The 19,589-nt window shown below is 34.1% G+C and overlaps 1 protein-coding gene across 1 annotated transcript; it reads right to left on the bottom strand.

The window, feature by feature from the left end:
- Positions 1-1,208: 1,208 nt before the first annotated feature.
- On the bottom strand, positions 1,209-2,735 carry LOC105774883 (ABC transporter I family member 1). The gene is made up of 2 exons (XM_012597451.2): positions 2,525-2,735; positions 1,209-2,222 (listed from the first exon to the last, which is right to left on the bottom strand). The coding sequence occupies exon 2, from the start codon at positions 2,004-2,006 to the stop codon at positions 1,479-1,481; it is 528 nt and encodes a 175-aa protein (XP_012452905.1). The 5' UTR covers positions 2,007-2,222; positions 2,525-2,735; the 3' UTR covers positions 1,209-1,478.
- Between the last annotated feature and the right edge of the window lie 16,854 nt (positions 2,736-19,589).

Genomic DNA, 19,589 nt, shown 5'->3' on the forward strand with positions numbered 1-19,589 from the left:
AAATCCTTGGATCAAAGCTTTCTCACTCTAGCTTAAAAATGCTTGGAAAAGGTGGAATATGCAAGAAAAATCGAAAAAAATCAAGCTTAAAAAATCATAATTAAAAGGTTAAGAATCATATTACATTGTTGTAGAAACAATATTAGATCAAAGAAATCAAGAACTCAAATCCCTCTTCTTGCTTCCCATATCAAATGTTAAACACAAGTAAAAGGAAAATTTCAAATATTGAGATTTAATTCTCAAATCTAGTTTCATGAAAGAAATTTAATGAAGAACAAGATCAACAATCTGATTCTTTTGAGAGGAAATCATAAGTTTGATGAAAAAGATGAGAGAAAATGGTGATATTTTCTTTGTAGAAATTGAAATGGGATCACCAAAATAACCAACAATAATCGTTTCATCCATACAACTCTTACTTATGGTTTATTTGCTAAGTTAGGCTTGGGAAATAACAATTTAAGGACCATTTTTATCGTAAATGTTATTTTCTAGTTTTCACACGTCTTCTTCTTCTGCATCAGTGATGCCTGAATATCTAATTAAGATATTTGTTGAGTTATTCACCATCTAATGTTGAACATATATTCATTGAGGAGAGTAATTGTATGTATTTACTCGCGTAATTACTTTAATTCACTCTCTTAAGAATTGGGGAGAGTAATTACTTTAATTCACATTCTTAAAAATTGGGGAGAGTCCCTAAAAATTGGAGAGCATAATTGAGATACTCTAATTATATTTGAATTAGTGGGACTCATTAATTACAGTAGCTACCCAAACATGTCACGCATAGATAATTACAAACAATTACACTTAAATCTAATTATTAAGTAACTTTCTAAAAGCATTTTAAAATGGGATTATTATTCTATTCATTACAGATAGAGTTAACTCGTTTAATAAATAATACCTGTTTGTTTTAATTATTTTTATATTTTTATATTTCCTATGACATGGCAACATTTTACCTTGCTTGTGGAGTTTTTTAACTTCATTCGCAGTACATTGGATAATTTTCCTTTAAAAAATAAAAAAAAAATGAAATTAACAAAATCATTTCATCCAAAACCCAACATGTTTCCTTAAATTTTTTACCTGATTTGACTAAACCAAAATTTTTTTAACTTTTTGGGATTGCGCTTTAGATCAAAAGCCATGTGAACAACAACACTATGCAGAGCCTTAATTTGCATGTACTTAAAAAGCGATGAAATCAATCAAATATTTGAATTAAATATTTTCTTTTTCTCCCTCAAAAATTTAAGTTAAAAAATTTGTACTAGCGTACTAGGACATTTAAGAGAGAATTTCTAGCTGGTAGCCACCATGTAAATATGCAAGGAGCGCCAAGACATGTAACCAGTGGCATAAATGGACATTAGGGATAAAAGTTTCTAAAACGATATCAAGAATAGGCAAAGATGAGTGAGGAGGAGAAGAGTTATGGTCGAACTTATGGGCAGAGGTCTGGTTTATGCAATGTCAGCACGATCGAGCATGTCTACCAAAGTCATCCTTCTGGGGAACATAGGTGGCAACCTCAGATTCATGGCATCTTCAATCTGAATTGGGAGATGCGTTGCAACGATTACAATCCCACCCTTCTTTCTATGCTCTGCAATAATATATTCTAACAACCTCACCCCTTCGTCATCTAATGCAACAGAAGGCTCGTCTAATAACCAAATCGGCCTATCGATGGCAAGCAACCTAGCGAGCTGAAGCCTCTTTCGTTGTCCCATTGAAAGCATTCTTGCCTTATCTTTTGCCAGTCTTCCTAGGCCCATGAGCTCCAGGGCTGGCAAGGACTTACCATGCTTACCTTCAAGAACCTCAAACCATTGAACATTGTCAAGGACCGTGAACTTTTCTTTCACTGCATCCTTGAGGGAAAGCCAATTTAGTTGAAGCTTGTATTGGTGGAAGATTCCTAACTGACTAATGTCATGGCCGTTCCAAAGTATCTGACCAGCAGAAGGTCGAGAGAATCCCGCTAACATACGCAGGAATGTGGTCTTGCCAGAGCCGTTGCTCCCTGTCAACACAAGTGCTCCACCATCATGAACCTACATATTCACGTGCCGCAAGATTTGTTGTGCATTTCTCATGCAAGACACGTCGTTGAGAAGAATTCTAGGGAGTGGAGGCTTCCTCACAGGCGTTGAAGTTGAACAATAATATTACCTCAGGTTTGGTTTGGCGATTTCGCAATACAACTGCAAATAATATTAAACCATGTTATACGAATACCATGATTTTTGGATAAAACATAATTGATTTACACTTCTCAGATGAAACTGCCTATAAGATAAAAGACAAATCTAGGCAGAATTCAGTGGGAAAAACATCAAACACTTGAAAGACAATAGAATTTGACTAGTGAAAATACATTTAACTTCACAATAGAAATGCAAACTGTATGACTTTGAGCAAACGCAACCCAAATGAAGATTTTAAAAGAGCTAGGGACCAAATTCCTTTTTATACCATTCTTATTATTATCCATAACCTTCGTTACCTGGACTCTGCAATTTGGGGTGCAGTGACCGTGTCGACACGGATTCCCACACGGGATATGGGTCAGATCCGGCGAAAACCAGCGGACACAGCGGTGGGTGAGGACTAAGATGAGAAGAGAAAAAAAAACCTAACTTGCAGAGACGAGAGATAGAAGGAGGACGATGGCAGGAGGAAAATGATGATAGAAGAAAGAGAAAAGCCTTTTCAAATAAATGAACAAAAAATTAGGGTGTAAAAGATGTTTTACCTTATATTTATATTGGTTTAAATGTGCGAAAGCTGAGTGTAATCTTTTGGAATTCAAAATTTAGTCCTTATATTTTAATCTTTAGACATTAAATCCCTATATTTAATTTTACCGTTGAAGTTAATGATGTCATATATAAAATAATTTTATAACTCTCATTATTTATAGTTTTTTTTGTCATTTTGGTCCTTACCCTTTAGACTTGTTCATGGGTCAGGCCACTCAACCCGGCCCGAAGGCTGGCCCGAAATGTGGGAGGTTTGGGCAAAAATATAGGTCCAAAAAATAGGCTTGGACAAAAAAATAAGGCCCGTTTAAAAAAGGGTCGGGCCTCAGGTAAAGCATTTTTAGCTCGTGACCTGGCCCGAATTCACTAAAGGACAAAAAAATTCTTTTTTTAAATATTATTTTATTATTTTTTCCCCCTATTTTGCTACCATGTTACTATTATGTTGCTACTATTTTGTTGTTATTGTTTGGATATTGTATAAAACTTATTTTATTGTTAATTTTGTTATTATTTTAAAGACATATTTGTTAATTTTGTTATTATTTTAGAGGCATTTGCTTGTTAAGTTGCATCTATCTTAGTTTTATTTAAGCATACATATTTTTTAAAATTTATTTTCAATTTGTTGGGAAATATTTATTTTGATGTTTTTAGTATTTTTGATGTATTATATATATTTTAAAATTATATAAAAATTAATATGGGCAGGCTGGGTCGGGCCCGAGTTTTAACATTTTTATCCGGGTCGGGCTTGGACAATTTTAGGCCCATTTTTTTGGGCTGGGTTGAGCCTGGGCCTAGCAAACGGGCCTAAATTTTTAGTTGAGCTCGGGCCTGCCCGGCCCATGCACATCTCTATTACCCTTTAAAAGTAAATTAAAAATACTTTTTAAAAAATAAAAATAAAATTTTACATATTTTAAAATAAAACATAAAATTTTTAAAATTATATATCTTTAAAAAATAAAAATTTATGATAACAATAAAAATCTTTAAAAATGGTTTTAAATATAAAAAAGGATAAACTGACCCCTAGTCACTCTAAATTGGAGTCGTTCCTATTTTGGCCCTAAAACATTTTTCGTTAATTTAGTCACCCAAAACAATTGATCAAATTGGTTACTCCATCATTAAATGGTAACGTATACTGACTATGCACTTCTTATATTGATCACTCCAAATAAAGGTTGTTTCTATTTTGGTCACTTTAAAATTAGAATAATCTACCACGTTAGTCACCTTAAATAGAAGTCGTTTTTATTTTGGTCATCCAAAAAAATGTGGAAATGCACAGTTAGTCTTTCATTACCATTTTAAAGGTAGAGTGACCAATTTGATCAATTTTTTAGGTAACCAAATTAATAAAAAAAATTTGGGTGACCAAAATAAGAATGACCCCTATTTAGTGTGACTAATAGAGTAGTTTACCCTATAAAAAAATCCAACATTCAATGTTTTCTAAACCGGACCAAACCGGTTGAATTGCGAACCAACTAGGGTATCATTTCGATGAGAGGTAAAACACTAGTTGACCCACAAGCTGATATGAACTAGTTGAACCAAGCTAAAAAATCGTTTAAACCGACAGTTGAACCAATTTCGAATTAGTCTAACCAATTGGTTTTCAGAATGATCGATCTAACCGACACAAAAAAATTTATTTAAAATAAAATTATAAAAATTGATTCAACTTCCAGTTCAATTGGGTTTTTACCCCTATTCAACTCATTCATGTCAACCTTTTACCTTTCATACCCCAGTCGATTCTTGGTCCAATTAGGAACGGCAGTGGGTCAAATATTTACAATTTTTGGATTATCCGAATACATCAATCCACCTAAAAATCCAAACTCGTAAATTATCCAAGTATTGCTATCCAAATCCAAATTAAATATCATTATCCGCTGGATATCCAAATCCGCAAAGAACTTGAATTTAACATACTCAATCATACGTCAGCTATTCGAATCTGCAAAAATCCGAATTTGTGAAATAATATAAAATCAAACAAAAAAATAGTTTTTTTAATAAGATTTATTTTTAATGAATAATAAATAAATGAAAATTAAAAAATAAGTTAAATAACAAACGAAACAAATTAAACATAATAATTTGACAACAATTTAAATATACCTATTAACTTAAACGTAAGAGTTCAAACAAATTAAGTTCCATAACAATTTGCAAAAAACGAATTTAACATTTTCAATCATATGTTGAATATTTCATGAAATAATATAAAATCATCAAAAATAATTTTAAATAAAATTTATTCATAATTAACAATAAATAAATGTAAATTAACAAGAATAGTTAAATAACAAGCCAAACAAATTAAACATAACAATTTCACAATAAATTAAATATACTTGACAACTTAAACATAAAAATCTAAACAAATTAAAAGTTCCATAACAATCTAAAATAACTTAATTGCTTAACCGATGTTAATTATATATATTATAATCTACCATAAAGTTAGTTACACATTCAAAATTTAAGGTTATGCATCATTAATATAAAAATGTACATTATAATATCATAATTGTGCATAGTGTTACATATCATTAATAATCTACCTTAATTGAATAATTGAATAATGCTACTTGCATATATTATAATCTACCATAAAGTTAGTTCCACGTTTAGGGTTTAAGTTTACGTATCATTAATATTAAAATGTAAATTACAATAACATAGTTGTATATAGGAATACATATCATTGATAATCTATATTAATTATATAATGTTAGTTGTATATATTATAATTTACCATAAAATTAGTTTCGCGTTTAAGGTTTAGGTTGCATATTACTAATAAAAGTGTAAAGCTCAATATACACCAAGAGGGAGATGAAATGGTGTTTTAAAAATTTGGAAGAGAGATAGCAATGAAATATCAACACAAGAATTTATAGTAGTTTGATCCCAACTTCCTACCTCCACTACCTTAACTTACCACAACTGATGATTTCCTATATTCATTAATTAAAAACCTTTTATGTAGGCAAGATAGAGTCATTTCCCCTTAAGGGTTTCTACCCAAAACCTTAAGTAATCTCTCACGAAGTTTGGAAATAAAGTTAAGAGAAAGTTATTACCTCTTGTGTCACGGGGATAGACCTTTCGTCTCGCAAACCGTGCGGCCTTAGGCGATCCGTTTGCTCCAAACTCGCCTAAGTTAGCCTTTACGCCCAAAAGTGAGGATTTCTTAGAACTCCTCCAAGACACCAATTTGTATAGCGGAAGCGATTGTGCCAAAAGAAGCTACAAAAGAACAACAGAAAGATAAAGAAAGAATGCACACAAAGTGTTTGAGTAAATGCTCAAGAATTCTATTACTCTTAAGAATTCAAGTTACAATGGATGAATTACAAATGAGGGGGAGGCTCTCTATTTATAGTTGAGCTCCCCCAAAACCGACGGTCAAGATACAATTACATCGACAGACGAGATTCACTATATCCCTTGATTTTAGGGATTTACAAGATTTACCATATCAAATCTAATCTAATCTTTACAAGATATGATTCTCTCTATCTTTTAAGATTAGTTACCATATTAGCCTAAGTTGCCATCTCTTCACTATCGGGCCAACCAGGCTTTAATCTGACAGGCTTCTCCAATATCTCTTTGAATCGGGTCAGTTCTCATGGGCCAAATGATCCCCATCTGAGCAATGACCTCCATTGGATGCATTTGGTGCGATGGTCACGGGCTTTGCACTTTGGCCCGTGACATTCTCCCCCACCCAATCTCGCAACGTCCTCGTTGCGACTTCCGAATGGCACTGACTTGATTCACCTCGGTCTCGTCTCGACGCCTTAGCCTCTCCCTTCCTTTGGGACTTTTGCTTCGGCTTACGTCGCTTCTTCACTCGAACCATCCTACTTGTCGCATTTACTCTGGTCAACTGTCCCACATGCATCACTTCTTTTTCCTTGAAGTCTGATGCACCACCCACCTCTCCCATAGGTGGAAGCCTTGTCGATGACTCGGCCAACTCTGACGCTTCACTCAACTTGAGCCTCATTGGTCCCAACTTCACTATTTTCATCTTAACTTTCTCCACTAAGTTCGATGACAAACTCACCTATTCTTTGGGTGGAAGCCCCTCCGACGACTCACCAAGCACAGACGTTGCCTTTCTTTTGACTCCGGCTTGCTTTGGACAGTTCCGCAACTCATGCGGACCACGGCACAAGAAGCACTTAACTCACTTCTTTTTGCTCCTCTTTGCCCTCTTGGCTTCGGGGTTTCCCTTGCTCGAACCAAGCTTCTTGGGCTCATTGTCTACTCCATCATTCCCCTCGATGACAGACTTTCTAGGACACTTCCACAACCTATGTGGACCCTGATACAAGAAGCACTCCACTGGCTTCTTCTTGCTTTCGGCCTCCTTGGCTTCGACACCCCTTGCGTTCGAACCAAGTACCAAGGCCTTACCTACCGGCTTCTCCTTAAGCGCGGATTTTCTCGGACATTTCTTCAACATGTGTGGACCGTCGCAAAGAAAGCATTTTAGCTTGTCCCTTTTCCTCTTAGGTTTCTTCTTCCCAACTCGTGGTTTCCCATTACTACCATTGTCACCGTTGTCATTGCCATCCACACTATCTTCCTTGTGATCCATTTCACATACGCCCCTTCTCTCGGACTTGGAAGACCCAAGCTTGTCTTTCCCTTGATCAAGCTTAATCACGGATTCAACTACCGTCATGGCTTTCGACAGCTTTTGGACACCTCTTTGTTCCACCTCCTATCTGACCTACGGCTTCAATCCCTTTTGAAAAGCAAGCAATGCTTCTTCATCAGTCACATTTGAAACTTGGAGCATGAGTTCCCTGAACTCGCGAACATACTCCCCCACTGTGCCTCGTTGCGTTATCCCTTGCAACTTTGCCCGAGCTTCTTCCTCGGCAAACTCTGGGTAAAACTATCCCTTCAATTCGCATTGGAACTTCTGCCACGTCCCAATCTCACCTTGCCTTTTATCTGTGGTCCTACGTCACCACCATAAAAGCGCAATGTTACTAAGAAACATTGAAGCAGTATTTACCTTAACCGCATCATCCACGATGCCTTTGGCACGGAAGTAGTGTTCCATCCTCCACAAGAAATTGTCCACATCACATGTAGACCTTGTCCCCACAAACTCTTTCGGCTTCGGGACATCCTCGATATTGAGTGCTGCATTTGCCACTCCTTTCCCCACGGCTGCTTGACACAAGGCCAGCTCTCCCTCGAGCTCCTCTATTCTTGTGCTAAAAGCCCTCGTCGTAGCCATTGTTTCCTCCTTCAAAGCCATCATCATGGCCTCGAGAGCATCGTTCCTCTCTGTTAGCTTTTTCCTTTGGGAATCTAGCAACTCTCGCACGTTATCCCTTTGGGAAGTGAGACACTTAGTAACAAAGTCCCTAGACTACTCCCTCAAGTCATCAATGCTTTCCCCAAGCGCATTGTCTGACTCTTTTGCGTCCTTCATGGACTCCTCAAGTTTCCCCACGCGTTCCTCAACAGCCGACAACATTTCTCTCAAAGGTTTTCTCACCCACAATTGTTCAAATGCTTCTCTCGACATCCCAACGGTGCATTCGAACCAACACGAATATCACTTGGTTCAAAACCTACTCGGATACCACTTGTCATGGGGCTAGACCTTTAGTCTCGCAAACTGTGCGGCCTTAGGCGATCCGTTTGCTCCAAACTCGCCTAAGTCAGCCTTTACGCCCAAAAGTGAGGATTCCTTAGAACTCCTCCAAGGCACCAATTTGTATAGCGGAAGCGATTGTGCCAAAAGAAGCTACAAAAGAACAACAGAAAGCCAAAGAAAGAATGCACACAAAGTGTTTGAGTAAATGCTCAAGAATTCTATTACTCTTAAGAATTCAAGTTACAATGGATGAATTACAAATGAGGGGGAGGCTATCTATTTATAGTTGAGCTCCCCCAAAACCGACGGTCAAGATACAATTACATCGGCAGACGAGATTCACTATATCCCTTGATTTTAGGGATTTACAAGATTTTCCATATCAAATCTAATCTAATCTTTACAAGATATGATTCTCTCTATCTTTTAAGATTAGTTACCATATTAGCCTAAGTTGCCATCTCTTCGCTATCGGGCCAACCAAGCTTTAATCTGACAGGCTTCTCCAATATCTCTTTGAATCGGGCCAGTTCTCGTGGGTCAATTGATCCCCATCTGAGCAATAGACCTCCATTGGATGCATTTGGTGTGATGGTCACGGGCTTTGCACTTTGGCCCGTGACACTTGAAGGTTGATATACAACACTTGAAAGAATAAATGACATTAAAACTCATAAGTGTTTACAAGTGAAAAATGAGTATAACAAAGAGAAATGATTGGATTTTTGTTCTTGATGTTTGTAAGTTTGTTTATTGTCTTCATATGAGTGACCCAGAACCATATTTAGAACCTCTCATTGATTTTTGGACGTTTGGATCCGTTGGAGGGAATTTCTAGCTGTTGAGAGCATTTATTTCACGCATTTAATGCAACCTGCAGGTTTATGTCTCGAGACAATCGAGACATAGGAGAATTGTCTCAAGACATGAAGAACAAAAATATGATGGTTGAAGTATCTTGTCTTGAGATAGGATAGGTATATGTTAAACCAAACTTTATTTGATACAATATTTTGATATAAAAATTGAAGTGTTTTTAAATAAAATTTAAAATTGAACAAAGTTAACAAAATGATTTGTTTAAAATTGAAGTCTAAGAGATAAAAATTTTGAATATCTACTTTGAACTCTTAGAAAAATTTTGAAACAATTTTAAAATCAAGTTAAAATAATTTTGACTAAGTAAGAAAGTGTTTTTATTATTTTATCAATTCAAAATAATTTTCAAACAAGTCAAAATTGCTCCAGGCCAAAAAATATCGATACATTTTTGGCCAAGTATCGATATTTGTTTAATTATCGATACCCTTTTTAAAAGTGATACCAAAATGACATTCTATTTTTTCACAAACCCTATTAAGTATCGATACCTTTTTGTCAAGTATCGATATTTTATTTTCTGAAATATCGATACCCTTCTTAAAAACGATACTAAAATAGCATTATGTTTCTCACAAAACTTACAAAGTATCGATAAAATTATTTTGGTATCGATAACAAATCTCCAACGGTCATTAAATTTAGCATTTATTGCAAAAATTATCGATATCCTTTTATATGGTATCGATACTCGATGATAGTGGAATGGTGGTAGAAGGAAAAAGGGAGAGGCTCATCAGAAGTAAAGACCAGTAGAGATGGCAATCGTGTTGGTGGTTCTTGATTTTTCGTGCTAGAGATGGATGAGACTGAGACATGATCCATGAGTCATGCCAAAAATGATGGGAAATCTTAGATTGGATGGTATTTCGACGAAATTTGTGGGAAAAAAAGGACTGAATACGGCTGGAGAGTCTACTAATAGTAAGAAAGGAGCTGTTAGGGTTAAAGGGAAATGGGTTTTTGTAGGGAATGAGCCTAAATCGGGTTTGCAAATACTAAGACCTACTAATGGTAGTGTTGGGTAGAATTTTAATAGGGATGCTGGTGGGTTTGATAATGGTTCTAAAATGGGTTGATTGGGTAATGATAGTAAAATAGATCATGTACAATTCCAGGCTGTATCTATTAAGCCAAATTTGGATAAAAACAAAACATAGGGCATTTCGGATAATGGAGCATGATTCTCAATGAACGGCATTGGGAAAAGAAAATATTATGTTCTCATTTGATGATACCAGAAAAGAGAGTTTTGAACTAGGGGAGTGTGCCACATCGAAAGGGTAGTTTCAAGGGAAGAATCCACTTGACGATGGGTTGAAAAAATTTGCCAACCCACAGTGGATTTAACAATGGCCATAGAGGGGATTGTGAAGGAAATTGAATGATCCCAGAACCAAATCATTTTGGTGGTTTCGTCATAGTCGGTGATGGAGGTTATGGATGCGGATTCCAACTAGGATGTGGGGGTAAGTTGTTGATGATTTTATGGATCATTTTGTGATTGTTTACTATTTTGTTCTTCTTCTTAATCCAATTGTATATGAATTTTAAGCTTATTTTTTGGAATTATCAGGGAATGTGGCACCCTCGCTTCCGCAAATTGGCATTGAGTATAGGAATGAGTTTAGTGCTGATGTTTTGTGTTTGTTTGAAACCTAAATCAGTGGTTCTTGTGCTGATGGAATTATCGGTAGAATTGGTTTTCTGAATTCGTGTAGAATTGAAGTAAATGGCTTTGCAGGGGGTATTTGAATCCTTTAGAATGATACGGTCACTGTTCATATTTTGGGTTTGCATCCTCAATTTATTCATAAGTGAATTCATATTTTTCATAACTCAACTAGTTTTCTTTGTTCGGTAGTGTATGATAGTCCCCAAGTGGCTACAAGACTTTCTCTTTGGGACTACTTAGGGTCTTTAGCAGTTTGATTGATAAGCCTTGGATTATTGCGGGGGATTTCAATTCAATTCTGGACATTTCAGAATGAACAAGTGGTTCGGTTACAAAGTGGAACGGATGTGTGTATTGACAGGAGTTTTGGTTTAATAATGGTTTTCGGGACTTGGGCTGTAACGGGTCTCGTTTCACATGGAGTAGAAGGGGATTATCTCAAATGTTGGATCGAGCAGTTGGCAATTTGTCATAGGATTTTTTTGTGCCAGAATGTTTGGTTCGCAACCTTCATAGTTTGAAATTTGATCATCAGCCAATCTTAGTGTCCTTGAAGCCAGTACAAATAAGAGGGCGTAAGCCTTTTCTATAACAACCCGTTTTCAGTGATGTCAAAAACAGTGGTTTTGGGACCATAATTCCAAAGAGTGAATTATTATTTTATTATTTATTTAAGGTCTACGAGATATTATTAAGTTCATAATAAAATTTCGTTAAGAAATTTTGATGTTTGAATGGTTAATTAAGTGAAAAGGACTAAATCGTAAAAGGTATAAAAGTTGAAATCTATTTGTTAAAAGGGATAGATGACTATGAAACCTTAAATTAATGGACTAAGATAGTAAATATACCATTATTGATGTTAGTGGACAAATTTGGACACAATTATGTTAGTTTTAAGTTATATTATTAAGAGTAAATTAGCAAATTAATAATTAAGGTTAAAATAAACTAAGAAAATGTGTCATCTTCCTCACTTCTTCTTTGTTTCAACTGAAATTGAGGGAAAGAATAGCCATTGTTAGGGCTTGAAGGTTCGGCTAGCCTAGGTGTGTGCATGTAAGTGTATTCAAGCCCCGTTTTTAATGATTTTTATGTTTTTGAGTCTGTTTTAGCTTAATCTAGCTAGTCCGGAGGTTAATTTGTAAAACTGTTTAAGGTTGAGGGACTTACTGTGAATGCTTTTGAATGAGTTTTGATGTTAATTGATAGATTATGCATCTTTGTTGAAAAATAAACAAGTTTTTGTTAAGTGATTTTTGATAAATTTTGGAAATAGGGATTTATTTGTTAAAGGTATAAATTTTAGGGTTTTATTGTGAAATAATTATAATTATGGGTTGTTTCAATGTCCTTTGCATATTTTATTATCATGGATTTAGATTAAAATGGTTAGATTTTAAGTTATACGCTTAAGGACTAAATTGTGAATAGTTAAAATGTTAGGGATAAATTGGTAATTTTGCATAAATATGAAATTTGAATTAAATTGAGTACTAGAAGTATTTAATTGATTGAAATTACCTATTTAGAGCAAGATAAACCACGTTCGGACTTAGATCGTGGAAAAGCTAAAGCTTCGGATTAGTTCAATCTAACTTTTACACCCCTAGTCATTGAGATAAGTTCGTATGAATTGTATTCGGTTTAATGTTGTTTAAATTGAATGCTTATTGTGTTTTTTAATGTAAATTAATCAATACACCAATGTAACAATGCAATGATGAATTGACGGGTATCGAGTCCCGGTTGAACCCTAGGAATTCTTAGGATACAAATGAATGTCATTAGGGATTTCATGTTTCGGGTGCTAGCCTTGAATGTTTTACCGATGATTGAGGTCCTGCATTTGTTTCAGATTCTCCACAGCTCGTGTGAGCAATGTAACATCCCTTATTTTGGGCTACTTAGAACAGTGGTTTTGGGACCACAAATCCGATGAGGAAAATTTTATTTTTACTATATTTTTATGGTCTGCAATTTCACGAAATGATTTCATGAAAATTTCGTTAAAAAATTTCGACGTTTGGGCACTCAATTTAGTCAAAAGAACTAAATTGTAAAAAATGCAAAAGTTGAGTTCTACATGTTAGAGGTGTCTAATTATTATGAAATTTTAAATTGGAGGTATTTATATGGTAATTAGACCATTGGTTAAGTTATGGACATGAGATAAGTGAAATAGGAAATTTTTAAGTTAGGGGCATTTTGGTAATTTGGTAATTAAAATGAATTAAAAGGGAAAAAGATGGCAAATTGTGCTCATCTTCTTCAGTTGGACGGAATTAACAAGGGGGAAGCCATAGTTAGGGTTTTCAAACTTCCAAGCTCCATAGTAAGTGATCCCAAGCCCCGTTCTTAATGTTCTTTACGTTTTTGGAGTCCCGGTAACTTGATTTAGCTTATTCTAGCAATAATTTAACCTAGGGTTTATATTTGGAAAAATAATCATAGTAGAAATATGTTTATTTTGATGTTTTATGATAGAATATGAAGGTAGAAATTATGTTAAACAACTTTTGCTAAGCGATTTTAAGTGAAAACGAGTAAATTGACATAATCGGTAAAATACCTAATGTTCTTAAGTGTTAGAGTAAGAATTTGATGTTGTCATAGAAGGGAAAAATGTTCAGCATGTTATAAAACATAAGAATAAAAGATGAAGTTTAATTTCCGAGCTTTGAGGAAAATTGTAATTATGTAAAAGTTTAGGGGCAAAATCATAATTTTGCCAAAGTTAGAGTCAAGGGCTGTTTTGGTAAATGTGAGTATTAAATAAACTAAATTTGCGATTATAGATCAAGAAGAACGGAATCCGAGGTTAGACAATAAAAGTATAAGGTTGAAGACTAAGTGGGTGGATTTGGCTATATTTTGGTACCGATGTAAGTTTACAGTAAATAAATGCAATATTTCAATAATTATTATTAATGATGTTATTTTCAAGCAATTATATATTTATTTCATGAATTTATCTGATGTTGACTCAAGTATGAGACGATAGAGAATTAGTATTAAAAAGTCCCGTTGAAACTTTTGCAATGTATCGGATACAAATGTCATGACATTGGGGTGATGAGATCCCATGTAAGACCATGTTTGGAATATGGCATTGGCATCATTGAGATTATGAGAGGTCCCATGTAAGACCATGTCTGGGACATGGCGTTGGCACCGAGATGAGAGGTCCCCCGTAAGACCATGTCTGGGACATGGTATGGGCACCGATAAGAGAACTCCCATGTAAGACCATATTTGGGATATAGCATTGGCAGTATAAGAAACATCCCATATAAGACCATGTCTGGGACATGGCTTTGGCATGTTATTATCAGAAAAGAGACTCAAGTATCCTTATTATTCCAATGTGGCTCAACGGGCTAGTAAACAAATTATGTTCTATGAAAGTTCAGGTAAAAGCATAAATAGCAAATTCAGGTGAGTTATAAGAGTTAAGAACATATTATGTTATCAGTTGCGAATCAACATTTTAGTAAGAGAAGAGTAAGTTATAATCATGAGTTAGCTAAGTAAACAAGCAAGAGAACGAGTAAGCGATTAAGTAAAGAGGAAATTAGGGATCATGTTACTTGAGTATAATTATTTGTTAAGTGTTGTTATTTATTTACTTGTAAACTTACTAAGCTTTATGCTTACTTCTTTTATTTTTCTTTCTTTTATAGTATTGCAAAGCTACTTCAGGGATCTTAAAGACGTCGGAGAGCATCCACACTATCAACCACAACAACTCAGTATTTTATGATGATCAATGTTGAACTATGGCATGTATAGGGACTTAGTCATTTTAAATGTATTTCCTTATGATAATGCTAAAGGATGATGTGTAAATATGTGATACTTTTTAGCTATTAAAATGGCTAAGTAAGAATATGTTTGGTATTATGTATGCCTAGGTGATAGTTTATACCTAGAAATTGTGAAAAAGTAAAAATTTGCAATGAAACAGATTTCAGATAGCGAAGTGATGTGACTTTGAAAAATCACCAAGGATAGTATAAAATGAATTATAAGGTGAATGATATATATAATTAAAGCTTATTGAGTCTATTTTCATACAAAAATAATGGTGTAGAAAAAGGAATTTTATATTCGAGATATGTGGATTTTAATTAGATATGGTCGAACTATTTTTGGAGTCCTCTATTCGAATTTAGAAAATCATTAAAATTGTAAAAGAATATTTATGAGTTGTAATTTATATTTATAGATTCCTTAATGAGTCTATTTTCTATAGAAACAAGTGATAACACCATATTAAAATCATACAATGAGAAAATTGAATTTTAGTGACGAGAGGTTAGGACAGTCAAATAGTGAAATAGGGAAGACTTTAACTAATAAACTGTACTAATTGGCTAAAACGAAAATTATGAAAATTTATGGTAAAAATATATACGAGTCTAGTTTCAGGTAAAATTTACAGATCTAAATTTTGATTTTTGTAGCTCGAGTTATAATTAATTTAGTAACTGCTACGCGATTGGACAACTTTGTTGTAAATAGTGAAATTAATTTTAAAAGCAAATTTTTATGCCTCAAACTAGTAAGTTAAGTCAAGTAACGCCTCGTGCTCGACTCCAGAAATGGTCTCGGGTAAGGGGTGTTACAAGCAATGATGTAAAGGTTTACGGTTATATGTAAAGGTTTTCGATGTAATTCTAGATGGTTCAACGGGTATGAAAAGGAATGAAATTGTAAGTGTTCAAATGAAATGTATCATGAACTTATGAAAAGGATTTATGAACTAAATGATGTGATTACATGTATAAATTTACTTGTTTATGGATGAATTCATTTGAACCATGTAAAAGAGTACTAACTTGTGAATTTGGTGATGTTGTATAGGCTTATGCCAAGCTTATGGTTTTATTTGATATTACACTTATACTATATACGTTATGCAAATGAAATGGTAAGTTGTGTTTAAGTTTATACGAGCTTACTAAGCACTCGTTGCTTATGTAGTTTCTTTTCTTTGTTTTATAAATTATCAAAAGTTTGATCGGTTGGAAGCTTGTTGGAGACCTATCACACTATCCAGCAATCAATTCTGTAGTTTTTGAGCATTTTGGCCAAGGTTTATAATGGCATGTATAGGACGTTATGTAATGGTGATTTTGATGTTTATGTTTTGAAGTTTGTGTTGATTTGGTAATTTGCAATGTCTTACCAAAGTATGACTTTTTGGTCACTTATAAGTGCATGTATATAAGGTTATTTTGGTGTGTTTGAAATGGTTTGATAATGGTTATTTGTGGTGTGTTTTGACACTTATTTGAACTAGGTCTTTATGCAAGAAATGAGGTAAGGTTAACTTGATTTGGTAAATGAAGTTTGATGCAATTGTGGTGCCTTTGAATTGGTAAATGAAGTTTGATGCAATTGTGGTGCCTTTGAATGACACATTTGTTAGGTAATTTAAGATGATTGAAATGGCATGTTTATGTATGGTTGAATGGTGTTTGAACCCCTTGAATGTGTGCCTATAAGGTTAAAGTAAATAGGTATGAAATGTGTAATAGGCCCAATTTGCCCGGGGCCCATTCAGAATAAGCAGAAGAAAAAAAACCAAAAATAATTAAATGTCCACAGTCTAAATACATGGGCCCAACGTGGCCCAAACTGTTTTAACCTAAACTACCCAAATTTAACCTAACCCCAAGCCCAATCACTAAACCCAATTACAATAAATTCATAACCCACTATCTAAAAAGCCCAATCAACCCAAAGCTAAGAAAACAAGAAACCCTAGGGTTTTTGCAGCATCCAGCGCTACAACAATCAGGGCACCCTCCCGCGCGTGCTACGCCTTCGCGCGTACGTACTTCTTCTCCTCCAGGTCGTATCCGCACACAAGCAAACAAGAAAAGACGAATAGAAAACAGTAACAAACAAAAAAGGAGCAAAAACGTATTTCTTTGTAATGGTTTTTCATTTTCCTGGCTATATAAAAGCCAAAAATGCATTGTAAATTTTTACAAAAAACACGCAAGATCAATACGCAAAAAAAAACAAAAATCAAATACAAGTTTTGCTCGAAGGTAGTCTCTGATTTATTTTAGATAGTTTCTTTTTTTTTCTCCTCTTTTCTTTTTGATTCGAAAGAAGAAGAGAAATAAAGGAGGGAAAGTTTAAAAAGCTTACCTTTTTGCCATCGCGAGACCGAGGTTCGCCGATTCCCATGAAAATCGGCTCCTTTTTGCCTTAGAATCAAAAAACGAGGGAAAACAAAAATTTTCTGGGTTTTCGACCACCGCGTACGGCGGCGGTGTCGCCGGCGACCGACGGCCGACGCAGTGGTGTGGCGAGCTGGCCGGCTAGATTCTAGGTTTTGAAGGAGAATGGGAGAGAGGTTTCTCTAATTTTTTTTGGAAAATAAAGGAAGAAATGAATTTTTTTAAGAAAAAAATTGGTTTTATAGAAACCCTAAACGGCGCCGTTTTGAGCCTCAACCTCAATGGCCAAAAACGACGCGTTTGCCCATAGTGACCCGCGCGGTGACCCGACCCGGGGAAGGATCCGCGTGTTTCTGTAATTTGGGTTATTTGCGCAAATGGTCCTCTCTCTTTCGTGCCGAGTCCAAATAAGTTCTTTACCTTTATTAAATTTCACCCTTTAATTTGTTTTCGTTTTATTTTAGTCCATGCTGAAACACAGCGTTTTGGAGCTGAGGATATTTTCCTCTTTAGCCCCCATGTTATTCGCGCGTGCCCTTTTTAGTCCTCAATTCTGCTTTATTTTCATTTTTTTCTTTTTATTCCGAATTTAATACAATTTGGTCCATACTTATTTAATTTAATGTACTTGATTTTTTTTATGTTGTTTACATTTTTTTTTGATATATTTATTTGAAAATTTAACTCTTTTTTGTTTAAGTTTAATATATTTTAATTTTATTAATACTATTTCAATATTATAATATATTATTATTTTGAATCTATCATTATTATATTATAAATTTACCATGTTTTATTGTTCAAAATTTATTATATATCTTTATTTAAATTTCCACATTTTATATATATTTTCATGTAAATTCAATATGTTTTATATACATTTTTTATATTTTATTCTATAATATATTTCCTCTAAATTCACTCATTACATATTTTTAGATTTGTAAATATTTTTTACAATGCTATTATATAATAATATTATATGCGTACATATTTCATATTAAATTATTTTCATTATCCATACATACATAATCTATTGTTAATTTCATATTATTATATAGATATTTTATCTCTTTCAAATATTTTAACATTTTTAATTTATTTCAACTTATTTCAATATTGTTAATTTATTTAAATTTATTTTAACATTTTAATTCATATATTATACTTATTTCTTAAATTATGTTTAAATTTGTATATTTCATTAGTGTTTATGTAAATTTACTTGGTTTCAATTAGTCTTCTATTTACTTGCTAATGTTGGTATTTGTATGATATATGGTTGAGATAATTATTACTATGCTTGTTTAAATTTATTTATTAATTATTCATTATTAATTATTCATTATTCATTATTCATTAATGTACATTCTAATTTACTGAATCACCATTTCGTTGTAATGTTATTATTTCATTGTTTTATTTGTTCAAAAGATTACGTTCAATATCATTCCAATACCAAGAGTATTTTTATTCAAGAAGTTTTCAAGATAACGCAAAGTTCAGTATTTGGAATCTTCGAAAGAATGGAGCCCTAACGTATTGGGTTTCAATTCTCCTCGTTGAATCTAAATAATCGAGAATATCCCTTTTAATGAAGACATAAATAAAAACCTTATTCTGGGGAATTCAACACGTTGTGTCCTAACGTATTGGATATGACATGTTGTTCTCTCGAGACAAGAATTTTTCTAAATAAAAATAAAGGCAATATTCGATGTTTAGGAATTTTGTGAAATCAAACCCTAATTTACTGGGTTCTGATTTTCTCATTTGACCCAAATAATCAGATATCCTTATTAAAATGTAGGTTTTTAAAATATCGAAAGATAAACTTAATTTTGAGGATTTAAAATGTTGCACTCTAACTTACTGAGCGTGACAATATATTTCTTCAAAATAAGTGAGTCTCATAATCCAATTCATTTTATTTTTAAAGGATCGTATTTTAAAATCTTTTCAAAGTTTCGACATTAAGACATTAAACAATCGATTCGGTACCAATTTTGGGCATTACGAGGGTGCTAACCCTTCCTCGTACGTATCCGACTCCCGGACCTATTTTCTCAAATCTCGCAGACCTAAAATTTATTTTTAATGGTGAACCGATCACACCTTAATAAAAGATCGGTGGCGACTCCCATTTTATTTTCAAAGTCGACAACTAAATTTTTTTCGTTTTCACAAAAAAATGGTTTCGACAAAATGGACTTGTAATGGCTTGATTTTAGGTAAATTTTGGGTTCACATGACTTGGGACGTGGGCATGTGACATAGCCGTGTGAGGCACACGACCTGGTGACACGGGTATGTGTTATCTGAGGATTTCTTAGGGTTCAAGTCAGTGAGTTACATGGCCTAGCACACGGTCTGGCACACAGGCGTGTGGGGTTACTTAGAGAGTC

The sequence above is a fragment of the Gossypium raimondii genome, chromosome 6 (assembly GCF_025698545.1).
Source record: "Gossypium raimondii isolate GPD5lz chromosome 6, ASM2569854v1, whole genome shotgun sequence".
Taxonomy (NCBI): Eukaryota; Viridiplantae; Streptophyta; class Magnoliopsida; order Malvales; family Malvaceae; genus Gossypium; species Gossypium raimondii.